This window comes from Nylanderia fulva, unplaced genomic scaffold, assembly GCF_048542155.1.
Source record: "Nylanderia fulva isolate GAGA-0341 unplaced genomic scaffold, ASM4854215v1 Scaffold20, whole genome shotgun sequence".
In the NCBI taxonomy this organism is placed as follows: Eukaryota; Metazoa; Arthropoda; class Insecta; order Hymenoptera; family Formicidae; genus Nylanderia; species Nylanderia fulva.
The window spans coordinates 4,145,336-4,160,561 of NW_028190264.1; the positions used below are offsets into that span (position 1 = coordinate 4,145,336).

The 15,226-nt window shown below is 36.1% G+C and overlaps 1 protein-coding gene across 7 annotated transcripts in view; it reads left to right on the forward strand.

Annotated features, from left to right (window-relative positions):
* Positions 1–14,372, forward strand: part of bsk (mitogen-activated protein kinase dJNK) — a 148,954-nt gene extending 134,582 nt beyond the window's left edge. For 5 of the 7 annotated variants that reach the window (XM_085482294.1, XM_085482297.1, XM_085482295.1 and 2 more), the window contains 7 exons: positions 3,947–4,076; positions 4,592–4,789; positions 5,208–5,342; positions 5,432–5,561; positions 6,147–6,305; positions 6,451–6,575; positions 6,940–14,372. In XM_085482294.1, the coding sequence (XP_085338420.1) occupies positions 3,947–4,076; positions 4,592–4,789; positions 5,208–5,342; positions 5,432–5,561; positions 6,147–6,305; positions 6,451–6,575; positions 6,940–7,092 (1,030 nt within the window). In that variant the 3' untranslated portion in view covers positions 7,093–14,372. Of the gene's footprint in view, positions 1–2,762; positions 3,025–3,946; positions 4,077–4,591; positions 4,790–5,207; positions 5,343–5,431; positions 5,562–6,146; positions 6,306–6,450; positions 6,576–6,939 lie in introns of all 7 variants that reach the window. The other 2 variants (XM_085482298.1, XM_029299869.2) reach the window with 2 other exon arrangements.
* Positions 14,373–15,226: the final 854 nt, after the last annotated feature.

The following is a 15,226-nucleotide window of genomic DNA, read 5'->3' on the forward strand; positions in this document are numbered from 1 at the left end:
CTGAAAAATGGGGAAATTGTTGAAATTCACGGCGAACGGTATCGATCGTAAGCGAGAAGGTCCACATGATCGGTTCCCTGGGTCTTCTCCTCCTCTCGCACGTGTCTCCCCTTTCGACGCCCTCGGTAGAAACTGAAATACTGCATTATCCGAGAAAGCGCAATCTCGAACAATAGCACTGTGGCCGTGCAGGTAAGTCGAACGAACGGACGAACGAATGGTCGGAGGGAATGCGGATATTGGTTTTCGATAAAATTCTCTACCGTGGCGTGGTCCATTACGAGCAACATGCGAGGCGTTTCGCCTCGCCTAGTCTCTCGAAAAGCAGCTGGCTTTTCGAGAAAGGCCGGTCGAGAGAGCCGGTGTCCATATACGGAAGATAGGTCGGAATGCGCAAGGAAATCGACGAATATTATCCACGGCGGAATTAATCTATGCATTATACTGACGTTATCAAGATGCTCCGCGAGGGAGAAATTTTCTTGCTTGATATTAAAAATTTCATTATCTTGTCGTGAATATACCTATTGTATAAAGAGAAATTTTTTGTTCGCGAAATGTCAGTGGTTAAGAATTTTATACTTATAAATATCTTGTGAGGTACATCGTATATATTGAATTTTGCAGTCGTATAAAAGATCTCTAGGTCTTTTTTGATACTCTCTCTTTGCTAGGGTTTGAAATGGTAAACTGTGTAAAGTGTCACTGAAGTGTGTTTTGAATTGGTACTATTTTTCGGTTCATTCACTTTAGTTTAAAAGATTTTACTGCTGTGTGAGAACACATTTTAAAGTTACTTTATATAGAGAACTCAAAAGAAAGTTTTGCAAACTTTTGTATGTTTTCCTGTAATCTGTTAAAAAGTATATGTATATTTTTTAAATATTTATAGATACATCTCACATACACAAAGATTTTTTCTATAAATTTTTAATAGCTTTAATAATAAATTTTTATACTTGAAGAAAATTTCGGGGCAACTTGTGTTCAAGAACTTTTGAGAAAATTAATTGAAATTTTACCTTTCTATTGAGATTATTTTTTTTAATTTTCTTAAGACCGAAAGTAGGTCAAAATACTATTATACTAGACTTTTCCTTTTTATTTTAACTAAACTTTTTCTATATTATGCTTTTAAAAATAAATTGTACCAATTTATTTATTTATTTATAGCGTTACAGTTTTTACTGTATTTACAGTTTGTGGTATTGAATTTATTTTAAAAGACACAGATGTATATATATTACGTTATAAATTCATAGAATTTAGTGGAGAGAGAAAGATTAATGATTTCTTTAAATCTCCTTGGATATATATCCGATGGATCTTAGCTAAACACACAGAAACGTTTGAAGAAAAGCGGGAGGAAACTCTTAGCTCGTTTGCGATAATCGATCGTCGAATACGATTTCTCTCTCGAGGAAACTATCTCGTTAGCGAAGACGACAGTATGAAAGGTAGGGTGAAGGGAAATGTTCTGTCATTTGTGCTTACGATTACACATCTGACGTAAGAACTGCATGCTTTGCTTTTTCTGCAGTGCACTTTCTGCGCCGCTCATTATTTTTTCGGTTTAACTGACGATTGCAATTCCGTTCACATTCAATCAAATTCGTTTAACAAGCTGCGACTGCAAAAACCATATTTTTTTGAACCATAAAATGGATCTTTTCAACTTCTCATACGAAAGATATAAGAAAAATGTACTCGTGGCTCGATAAACATTTATGTATTTCGATTCGCTTAATGCCTCTTATACGCACCATTTTTTTCTTTTAAAAGGTATATTTATTTTGAGTAGAATAAATATTTATTGCACAAATATTTTAGTTATATTGCAGTTACACATTTGCTATATGATTTTATTTTTTATTTTTTAGTTTCGGCTATTTATTTATTTTTGCATGGTTCTTGGATCCATCCGCCAATTTTCTCTCGCACAATAAATTGGTTCGCGGAAAATATTCGCAAAAATGGATCGCTCTCGCTCTCAAAAAAAAAAAAAAAAAAAAAATCACATTAAACCTTTGTACGGATGGTTCCAACAATCAAGCATGATTTCGTGCGACACGGTTCTCAAAGGGAAAGCTTTCGCGTGGTAGAACGAGAGGATCTTTGAAGGATTGCCAGGTGGAACGACGAGACTAAAACTCGAGTTCGTTCCAAGAGTTACACATCACGCTCGTTTGTCCTTTGAGACCACTGTCGGTGACATTGTTGCGACGATCGACGGAGAAAAATTACGTTCCGCGAAACGCGACCCGTTTTACAGCGCGAGGCGCAGACTGCAATTTACTATTCCTTGACAAGCTTGCATTCTCGTAATAAATCATAAAATTCGTGAAGTAGCGCCGAAGATATATTTTAATCTCGTTGATTTACGCAAAGTTTGATTTATGACAAAATAAACTTATAAAAAGATAAAGGGATATATTTTTATCGGTTCGAAAAATGAATTATTGACGCGACGAAAAGGAAAAATAGATACACGCGAGTTTTTAGCGGAGCAATCGTTCGAGTTAATAACAGCGTCAATAACTGATAGATTCATTTTTCTTTCTCTCCTTAGATAAATCGTGCGATATTAACGAAAAGATAAATGGATTTCATTACGTGCTGGTAATCGCGTTTAACGTCATATAATCGCTGAAAGTCTTCCGGTCGCAAACGTCGTCGTCGAGAACTCCGGCAACGATAAATTTTCTCCGTCGCCACTTGATGGTTTTTCGTTCCTTGTAGTATTTGTGTCGTTGGTTTGGTAGCTAGAGAGCGACGATATACACTACCTAGTTAAGACACGAGAACCGGAGAGAAGCAGAGAGTGTCCGAGAAAAAGAAAGAAAGATCTAACGAAGCTGAGAAAGAGAGTCGTTTTTAATGAGGTAACGCGATGGCGACGAACGCGACGGAATCGAGCAACGTTCAAAACTATCGTCGTCACGTTTTTGGCGACACGGAGCTTTGCATACCCGAGAGGTACGTTGACGTCGTACCGCGTGGCGTTGGCGCCCAGGGTATCGTCTGGTGAGTAATACAAAAAATTCCCATGGTCCATACGACGCTGTCGGTGTGCCCATTTTTCTGTCTCTCGTTGACACTTTGACAGTCACTTTCGTTTGCATATTAAACAGTATACGTTTCACGTATCCATGCATGGATATTAAGTTTGTCATTGCTGAAAATATGATGCGGACATCTCGTCTTATGTTTTCTCGATTAGATTTTTGTCGAAACGCGAGAAAAAATTAGCTACCATATTATAGTTGTCTAAATTTTAGCTATGATAATTAATCATTTTTTTTTTTGCTATAGTTTAACAGGGAATTCTATAGTTGAAAAATATTAGCTATAATATAGAGCTAAAATTTTAACGTAAAACTTTTCGCGGACATCTCGTCTTATGTTTTCTTGATTAGATTTTTGTCGAGACGCGAGAAAAAATTAGCTACCATAGTTTTTTTAAATTTTAGCTATGATAATTAATCATTTTTTTGCTACAGTTTAACAGGGAATTCTATAGTTGAAAAATATTCGCTATAATATAGAGCTAAAATTTTATAGTAGCCAATTTTTTTTTATTTATTAATAAATGCTATATAGATCTGTCAGATATCTTGCAAAGACGTGCGAACATGATTATTCTTGTGTTCATTAATATATTCTGCACATTCAACATATGGCACTTTTTGTAAAATATATGGCGTTCTGTTAATACTGCGATTAATATTACATTCTATTTAAATAAAAATATCTTGCGAGACAAACAGGACGTAGATAGGCGGTATAATTTAAATAAATCGAAAATAAAATAATTGATAAATGCCAACAAGTTTTCATCGCGCTCAGAAATTATTTATATTAAAATTGACATTTTTTCCTGGGGAGAGACGAAAGATTGATAGATCGATTAAGCGCATAATTGATCTTTTGCATTTTTCTGTTGCAGCGCGGCGTACGACACCGTCACTGCGCAAAATGTGGCGATTAAGAAGCTGTCTAGACCCTTTCAAAACGTGACACACGCGAAGAGGGCCTACAGAGAGTTCAAGCTCATGAAGCTGGTCAATCACAAAAATGTAAGTTTTATCGTTGCTGCATTTGTGCAATAAAGAGTTCGCGATAAAATTTATACGTTCAATATTTTTCAAGCTTTACCGTCAATCTAACACATTTTTAGCCGAGTATATTCAGAGTCAATATTACTTTTCTCCTCGTACTCGCGATCATAATTTCGATCCACTTGAGTTTCTGGGAGCGGGATGTGTGCTAATTAAATTACACAACTCGAGATTTGCGGAAATTGGAAATTTAAAGTAAATTCAGGCATTAATCAAATTTTCTAATCGAATCAACTGTTCGCGTCGATCCAGTTTCGATCGTCTCTCTGAATTCGATCTCAGAATATAATCGAGAAGAGTTAAATTGCGATAAATAATAATGAAAAAAATCGAAGTATATACTAACGAGAGGACGAGAGGATAAATTTTGTTCGCTGGTCATTCAACATTCGCTGTGTAGTATCCGACGATTTCGAAATTGGCTCGCACGTTATTATTGCATCCGACTTCTCAATTTACTTGTCACCTCGCAGATAATCGGTCTCCTGAACGCGTTCACGCCTCAACGATCGCTGGACGAGTTTCAAGACGTGTACCTGGTGATGGAGCTCATGGACGCGAATCTGTGCCAGGTGATCCAGATGGATCTGGATCACGAACGCATGTCGTACCTTCTCTACCAGATGCTGTGCGGCATCAAGCACTTGCATTCGGCCGGCATCATTCATAGGGTACGTTTGCACCTCGGGATGAAAATTGCATAACAGTCATTTAATTTACCGTAACGAGATTCATTAGCGACAGCCATTTCTGCATATTACATGTTGTTCTCTCTTGTTGTTTCGCGGCGAAAGAATGAACTGTTGTTGCTCTGATTAATTTTCCGCTACTCCTGCTCGTATAATAGAATAACTAAAATCGGCGCCGCGCGCCTCATTAAAAATGAAGCGAAATTAGCGCGCGTATAATTGCGCGGTAAAAATTAAAATTTACACGTATAACGCGATTAACTTGCCGTCTAATATTTTGCGATGGTTTTATTCGTCTGTGCGTTTAATATTCATTTCACAAATTTAATTATCTTTTTTTTTTTTTAATTAATTTTTTGATTACAAACAAATCTCTAAGATTTTGCCTTTCGACCCTTAGGATCTAAAGCCAAGCAACATCGTCGTGAAGTCCGACTGCACGCTAAAGATCCTCGACTTCGGCTTGGCGAGGACCGCCGGCACCACATTCATGATGACACCCTATGTCGTAACGCGGTATTATCGGGCGCCAGAGGTGAGCCGAATCTCTCTCACGAGATGTAATTTTTTCGCGACAGCAGTTGGATCCTTCCGCTCACTCGGAATGTCTGTCCTTTTCCCCAGGTGATTCTGGGAATGGGCTACAAGGAGAACGTGGATATCTGGTCGGTGGGATGTATCATGGGCGAAATGATTCGCGGTGGTGTTCTCTTCCCGGGCACGGATCACATCGATCAGTGGAACAAAATAATCGGTAAGATTTATACTTTTTAGTTGAAACGGTTATTATATTGTTAATCTAAAATTTTATATATATATATATATATAATGTAATTGTATTACTAATCTGACAATATTAATCGTATTACTGAACGATAAATTTCTAGTAACTTAAAATTTATGAAATATAATAAATTTAAAATTTTAAAGATATTATGTGAAATAAAATGAAATTTAAAATAAAATATAATTCCATATTTGAAATATTAATTTATTGTATAAATATGCGTGCTTTTGGAATTAAATAAAAGATTAAAATAGTGAATAATTTTATGAATAATGTAGGCAAAAAAAATTAAAACTGCATCTGTTTAAATTTATTCTATATTTTTATCATAAAAATGATTACATTATTCCTTCTAATATTTTTTTTGCTATATAAGGATAATAGTGATGTTGCTTTACAGACTAATATTTTTTTATTCAAAAGAAGATAATTATTGCATCTTGTAGAATTATGAATTATTATTAATAAACTATTTTTTGTCTCATGTTTCCATAAAAAAAATTATTATTATACATTTTATTTTTCCATAAATTATTTCTGATTTATTTCCAGAGCAACTTGGCACTCCGGCGCAGGAGTTCATGCAACGGCTGCAGCCGACTGTCAGGAATTACGTGGAGAACAGGCCGCGGTATCCAGGCTATCCTTTCGAGAGGCTATTCCCGGACGTACTGTTTCCCTCGGACTCCTCGGAGCACAATAGATTAAAAGGTGAGTGGGTCAGCAAGTCGACGTCCGCATCGCGGAATCGATCGCGGAACTCGCGGAACTTTCGACACTCGGACGGGAAGATTCTCGCTATCGCTGCCTTGTCTTTCCTCGTTCTTCCCTTTACAATGTTTACTTCCTCTTCTAGCGAGCCAAGCCAGGGATCTATTGTCGCGCATGCTCGTGATCGATCCGGAACGACGCATTTCCGTGGACGAGGCGTTGCTGCACAATTACATAAACGTCTGGTACGATGAGGGGGAAGTCAATGCCGTAAGTAGACTTTATCGATTGATCACGTAAATAAGTTGGCCTCTTTTAATCGGACCATCTTCCACGAGAAGGATCATTCGAGAAATCGGATAAGAAATCATTCGATTCATCATTTAATTCAAGAAAGCACATTGAAATCTTTCCTTCGAAACAAGTAAATGCATTAAAATATGTATATGTTTCCTACAAAATAAAATAGTTCTATTTTTTATGTAACAATAAAAAAAAATGACTATGAAACGGATTTTTCACGTTGAAGATGATCCTTTTTAAGAAGACATTTGCCATCTTTTTATTTTTCGAGAAAATTCTTATCAAAGAACCGAACTTTCAATTATTTATGAGAAAACTCTTCGTGTTACAGCCCGCACCAGGTCCATATGACCATAGCGTGGACGAAAGGGAACATACGGTGGACCAGTGGAAGGAGCTGATCTATCAGGAAGTGATGGAATACGAAACAAGTCACAATCCAGCGGCGGTCGCCCAATCGTCAGAGAGCGCCGGAAGTCGGTAGATACCGCGGAACAGCAACTTATGCGCGGGTCCGTTTTCGCGGAACCCTTCAAGAAAGCATCCAAATAGTCTGACTTATCGCGTGGATGACGGGGCGACTTAGCGATAGAAAAAAAAAGAAAATTGGAGAGAAAGAAAGAAATAGAGAAAAAAAGAGAAGAATTGATGTCCACGAATCGATCTCCCTCTCCTTCAGGAAGACAAGAAATGCGAACGGGTAAAACGTGGAAAAGGGAGAAGCTGCTTATTCTGTCGAGTCGACGCAGAACGGCAAATTGGAATCTTCGTGATCAAGTAATAAAGCCAGTTTCGAAGATGATCCATTAACGATTCCCCCGCTCGATCTTTTCTCCTCTGGAATGATCTGAATATGTATCCCTAACCAGAATGCGAGGTTCGCGATCGCTATCTTCGAAAGACACGCGCCGAATATCCGAACCATCCTCGTCACATCTGTTGCACTTTACAAGAGCTATGAAAATCGGGAAGGATCGTGGGACACGCGTCAAGATCAGAAGACAAGGTTCGTGGAGAAGAGGACAAGAAAAGGAACGATCAAACTGCCTAGGCGAAGAAGTTACCGCGTCTGCGCATTGTCGTCTTCTCAACTACTGCCAGCCTGGGTTTGTTAGATGAGCCTCTTCTTTCTTCTCCTCGGTTCATTTGTCTCTTCGATCGACGCAAATTCTCCGAGCACTTCCTCAAGAAATTCTGAAAAATCCTTGTTCCAGGGTACGATATTTCTATCTCCGTTCGATGCCGCGTCCGCTTGACTTTCCTTTTAGTACAAGAGAGTTTTCCTCCGCTCCGCAAGCGGACGCCGATGTTTCGAACTTTGATAGTCGTCCCGCAATCCTGGACATTCATCGTGCATTTCATAGCAATAAAATCGACGCGGAAGAAAAAAAATGATGTATAAATATCGTTCCTGTGTGATACAGTTTGTAAGGTTTTATAATTGTCGGAGGCTGAATCATTCTTTTAACTTTCGAAAGAAAAACAAAGGGAAGATCGAATGATTGATCGATTGCCCGTTACAACTCCCAAAAGAATCGATCGAGCGCGTTTATTATTTGCGCGTGAACAACTATATACTATATATATATTTTTCCTACCATTGTTAAGTACATATGGGAACACACAATTCTGAATCATGTATCACTGTAACTTTAACTATCCTATACTCTTTCGATGTACGGAACGCAGAGAGGATATCACATAAGGAGATAAGGAAAAATTTATACAGAGCTTATAGTCGCTCGATCATTCTGTCACAGGATAAGCGGGTGATCATCAGAACGAAACTAATCCCTGAGATTTTGTTTTATTAAGTTGCGGAATAGTCGCGATAAAAATATAAGTTTAGATATATTTGTTAATTTTATTTGTACGGAATTTATTCTTCGTACAATATGCATGCAGCGCAATGCAATGAAGCGTATGAAACGCAAATGGAATAAAAGAAACGATGCATTAGAAAAAAGTTTCGAACCGATCGTTAAAGAAAAAGATGCGATCGATGTGTGTGTGTGTGGGTGTGTGTGAGAGAGAGAAAGAGAAAGAGAGAGAGAGAGAAAGCAGTAGGATTTTGTACATAATAATAATTATTGTGAATTAGAGTGCTGAACGAGAATGTCCGCACGATCTTGCGCGATACTGATTTTTCGTAAGCGTGTACTTTTCGTTCGGATACTTCGCATCTCCGCTCTGTGTGCTTTCGTCTCAGTCGTTATCAGTGCCAGTAGATACGCGATTTATGATATTTCATATTTGTAATTTTGTAGTCATAAGGGATTGAGAACACTGATTAATTTTATCGAGTTGATAGAAAAAAGGAAAAAGGGAGAGAGAGAGGGAGAGAGAATTGCAAGAGATAGTGTGCAATGTCTCACAACGATCGATTTTCGTAATAGCATCAGGGACTCTGCGATTCTGCAGTTACCGATTATACTTTTTAGATGAGTAGTAGCGATACTAAATAATACTACTCTCTTGTCGTGCAATCTCGCGTACAATATTGTCGCGCGATGAACCCACGGTGCTTACTACTTTGCAATCGACAAAAGAATTGAGGGAAATTGATTGTTAAATCAATGCAATAATTAAATAAAATAAAAATAGAATTGATCACGCATTGGAAACGGCGAAAAAAAATGATTTTCGCTTAGTTTGTTTTGCAAAGATGTAAATCTTTGCAAAAAAAGTGTTTATTGAATTTTTATTCTTTTTATTAGATCGTGGGTGTGGTTCATACTTTATAGGGAAAATAATATATATATATATATATATATATATATATATATATATATATGTATGTATGTATAAAGGGGAGAAATATTTGGCAAAAGAGTATCGCGAAACGACTGTCGTATAATAATGGATGAGGGGAAACCGGGTCGGGAGAGCCGATAATGCTGATGATTATGATGATTACTATATGAAATAACTGTATTTATTACGCGACTTGAGGAGAATCTACAAATAAATACCGAATCGATGAAATGGTGATGAAGAATAATTGTATAATGTAAACGTTAAATTTTTATTTTCCACGACGATAGTTATGTGAATATATTGCTACAGTCCGATCCAAATATAATCAAGCTTTTGTAACACTAATTATAATAAAAAGTCTAATAATGATATTGCTAATTACACGTAATTGTATCGCACACACACGATAAAAATTATAAAGTATGAGCTACAAATAAGCAGTCTCGTTTTTGCGCGTGTACGGAAGCGAAGATTAGTGCGCCCAAAAATCTTTACAAATTCACCTAGTTACCGTCGCTCTGTAGATTCGCGACGAACGTCCCTTTCATCCAAATGCATTTCTTTCGCATATTTATACTGTGTACGCATGTCCCATACGCATATCATGAACAAGCCTTTTGCATTATGAAATTAAAAAGAGAAATGAAACTAAAACGTTTTTGGCACCCTTTTGCCACACTATTTTTTAACTTCCGCGCATAATTCGTCACATATTTACAGATTGTATATTTTGCAATAACATTTTATCGAAAGTAATAAACATGACTAAGATTAAGCGAACGCGACATCCTCTTAACGTTCTAAGAAAAATTTGTTAATAATAAATTAATTGAAAGAATTATTCTGAAATTATCTCTAATTTTTAAAATTGTATATTAGACGCAAAAATTAAATAGCAAATTTAATTTTTAGATTCCAAAAAAGGAGATTACTTGCCTCGAATCTTTCATGCGAGGTATTTTTAAAAATTATTTTTCAAGATTTCAAACATAATTTACTTTATTAGATTTGGCCTTTTTTAATTTACCAATATAATTTTTTAGAATGTCATTTCATTTCAATGCATAATTGACCACTAAATTCTTTTCATAATTCCACTTTTAAATTATATTTACAATATTCGCAATCATCATCACTACACATTAAGTAATGTCAATTATATTTAAATCAGCGGACGATACTTAGCAGTTAAAAGCGTACCCAGATACTATCTCTCGGGTGTTGCACCTGCACATAGGGGTGATTTCTGCGACCCTTCGTGCGTGCATTCACAGGGTAACTCTCGTTGAACTTAAGCGAAAATCAAGAGAAAAAAAGAACCCCAGAAAAAAGTTGTAACTATTTGAAGAGTGCGGATGAACGCGGTTGAAGGTGAGAATGAGAGATGAGAGAAATAGAAAGAAAGAAAGGAAGCAAGAAATACAACTATTTTTCCATTTGCGAGCTCCAAAAAGCCTTTTTCTTCGCACATTTGAAGGAAAACTCGGTAAACCGTGATTCCTGATGAAATTTCGTCCAGCTCCTTCTGTGAGCCAGCAATCTTTTAAATCACTTTCGAGAATCGCTGAATCGCTTGCGACATTTCTTTCCCGTCTGCAAGAGAGTATGGGAGAACAAGAAAAAGAAATAAGAGAGAAAAAAAGAACCGAGAAAATTTTGTAATATTCGCTACGATAATCTTCCCACAATATTTGTACCTATTCTTATCACAATCAGAATTTCTAAAGATTTTTGGATATACGCCGTAAGAAAGAAAGAGAGAGAGAGAGAGAGAGAGTGAGTGAGTGAAAGTGAACGAGCGAGAGAGAGAGAAAGAGAGAACGAATTGACAATTATATAATTTGCCCGGTTTCGGAAATACTTTACTCGAAGCGAACAGGGAGGAAGGCCCGGATCACACCGAAGGACATCGTCCTCGATGAGCACATTGTGTGTGTGTGTACACACGTAGAACAGCCAACATATAAAATATACACATACACGCACACACACACACACAAAGATACATACGTACGTACAATACCGTAGTTTGTGGCAGCTCGTACTACGTTCTTCTCGTTTCCATAGTTAAAGCAGCAAACGTAGTAGCAAGGATAATAAACGGTAGTGAGTAACGATATAATGAGTAAAGTAACGATAACGATAACATAATAAATAGTAAAGGATAATAATTAAAAAAAAAAAATAATAAAGAAGTAAACGCGATATTATTCACTGAATTCGTGTTAGAGTGGAGGAAAAGGGTAGGAAATCCGCGCCCGGTATAATATTAATGATATATCTTGTAAACGCGACGATTCTCTCCGGCGCATCTTTTTAGGTAATCTCGATCGACCGCAAAATCGGCGAAACTTGTCTTAAATACCCACTCTCTTCAATACGTAGAACATGATTGTATACGACGATTGTTACAATCCAACGAACGTGCTCGGAACGCGCAATATCGGTGATGATGAGGGAAAAAAAAACCAGAGTCAGAGTCGGGCAAAGGAGAAACGACTGTAGAAATTAGCGGGGTACCTTTCAGTCATGTGCCTTTGACACCTTTGAAGGAGAAGCCACATTGATTAGATGACTCGAAAATCGAAAACTGACAAGGAATAATAAAGACATAAAGATAGATGAAGAATGGATGAGGATGTTATTTTTTTCCTACTTTATTTAAAGATGAAACGAACGAAAAGCGAAGCTTTTACCGATATCGCTTTAAATTGAAATCATCTTCAAAAATTCAATATTAATCGATCCGATAGCAATAAACGATTTATCGATGCGAGAACGAGGAACCAAATATTAAGATATTACCAATTAATATTTTTTTGATTAAAATGTTAAGAGTTAGCTCTCCGTTCTTAATAGTTATTAAATGTAATTAATGTATTAAATGTATATATATATATATATATATATATATATATATATATATATATATAATCTCTATAACAGCAGTAAGAATTTTCTAGTTTTATCCTTCATAATTCTTCGAATTTTCTCTTTCTCTTCATTCTCTCTTATAAAAGATTCTTATTTATTTTTTTTTTAATTCTTTGTATGAATTTAGATTCTTATTGATTCTCGCATTTCGGCCTTGTTCGTTCACTCTTATTCGGAAATACCATATTGCGCGTTCACGAGCAGGATCGAGTCCTCGGCTCACAGTGATCCCGGCGACGTCCTGGCAGCCGCCAATCGCTTCCGAAACCAGGGAAAATCGACCCTATGTTATACATATACATAAAACTCTTAGGTATAAAAGAGAAATAATCCGGGTTGAAAGAAACACAATGGCTAAAATACTGTAAGGATGATGATAAGAATTAATTAAATAATCGCTAAAAAAAACGAGAGCAAGAGAGTGACAGAAAGGATAATTTTTTTTTAGCGCGATAAGAGTAACAAAAATGGAATATTTTGAACGATTCGAGTGGGACTTGGAATGATAAGACGGGAGGGAGGAAAAGGGGAGAGAAAGAGATTTTAATGAAGAGAGAAACAAAATAATAATGTCCATGTTGCTAATCTTAGGGGTGAGATAGATATCGCGTATAGGCGACGTCTTAGTTTAAAGACACTTACAATTAGTCCTTATAGTACACAAGCAAGAGTGAGAGAACGAGAGAGAAAGAAAGAACACGAATACACATACATCTATACACAAAAAATACATATAAACTATATGTAGTGTCTACCAGACACGAATCACAAGATCTCTAAGCTATCATTGACATAAGTGATGTACAAAGAAGAAACGTTCTCTCTGAAAAATGTTTTTTTTTTTATTTTTTTTTATTTTATGCGAATGAAAGTGTGGAATGCAGAGATCGAAATCGATCGACGTGGACCTCGATTTTCGTTTTACCAGCATCGATCGGAAATTGAACTCGAAAATAAGAATTAATCCATCGTTGATTCCTAAACTATTTACGCAGGAGACGCCTGCCAATCAATACTATCGACAAGTTCTCAGTGATTTTCTCCTCTCTGGAGCAAGTACCAGTCGCCAGAGCAATAATGTATCTTACATTCTTCCAATTTAATAATAATAATCCTGTTTTGGAACCTCTCTCAATTTCGGTCTTATTCTCGTCGAAGTTCCAGCGTTGACGGATTGCCTATATGAAAGTAGATCGAGAAATCCTGATGCTGGGATTTCATCCGCTTCTTCGCTGACGATCTTTTATTGGAACACCAACGATCCGGCAGATACAAACTCTTTTTACGGCGACGAAGACTTTCATCGGGCCTTAAGTGTATTCTTGAGAGTTTTATTCGAGTGTGATAGTTTTATTTGGATTTTCGACACAATTTCTTTAAAACTCCCCTGCAAACTTGAAAGCCGAAAATAAATACTACTGAGAGTCTGTTCGAGATTATTCATTTCTCGATGTAATTTTCTGCAGACTTATTTATGACAAAATAACTCTCTCCCATCAGCTGATCGGCGAATTTTTTCTGTTCAAGATAGCGGCTCGGATTAAATATCTTAAAAATACACTTGAATTTTATACTAAAGAATAATGAGAAAGAAAGAAAAAAAAATGGCAGACGTGAATCTTTTCTTTTTTTGTAGATAATCACACCTATACACATATACAGTAGTCATGCGTGTGTGAGAAGAGAGAGAAAGAGAGAGAACGTAAACTTAAATTATTATAAATATTAACAATTAATTAATATTATTGAATATATACCTCTTCTGTACATACAATTAAGCAACAACAATAATAATGAGTAATTGACGATCGTGAACGATGGACGAACGGCAGAACGGGGCAAACACACAATAATTGCGCATTGTTTTTAGCAAAAAAAAAAAAAGAGAAAAGGCGAAACGCGGTAGCGAACGCGATTATTATTAAGTTGTGAATATTAATAACTACGATTGTAATTGTAATTATATATACTTATACTCGCGGCGATACGATGATGTAATTGTATGGGATCCACGCATACATACACACCACACGATATAAATATTATAAATACATTATATAATAATGATGACGACGATGGTCGAGACAATGATGATTTTTATTTTGTTGCTATTATTATTATTATTATTATTAGTTATTAATTATCATCATCATTATTACGATCATTATGATTGTATTATATATTGTGCTGAAGTGTATGTATATATACATATATATATACATACACTGATATAAAAATGAAATGAGTCCAATTAAAACATGAGCAAGTACAACATTGTCGAGTAAACGATAATGAAGATATATAAATCCAATACGCGTCGTGTCATTTGTACTTAGTTGTATTATTTAATTATGAATCAGAGTATACTGTCGAATCTTATCAAAAATGCTTATTGTGCTTTTTTTTTAACGCATGTTAAAATATCGCGCAGTTTCCTCGGAAAATTTCCTTATCCTTTTTCATTCTGTTTCTTTTTTTAATCTTATACTTTCGAAGATAATTAAACTTCGATTCGGCACAAAAATTTTTGCAAGCGTATGAGAGAGAGAGAAAAAGAACGTTTTGAAAATTAAAAATTTGCCCGGTTTGGGAATACTTTACCGAGGAAAGGGAGGACCCCGGGACCACCAAAGGGGACATCGCCCTCGATGAGCCTTGTGGTTGTGTACCACGTAAAACGCCAACAATAAAATTAAAAACACGCACACACACCAACAAAGTACAACTAACAATACCGTAGTTTTGGCGCCGTATATTCTTCTCGTTTCCATAGTTAAAGCACAAAGTAGTGCAAGGAAATAAGGTATGATAACGATATAATGAGAAGTAACGAAAAACTAACATAAAAAAAAAGAAAAATTTAAAAAAAAAAAAATAAAGAAACCATTTTTTCACTGAATTCGTGTTAGATGGAGGAAAAGGGGTAG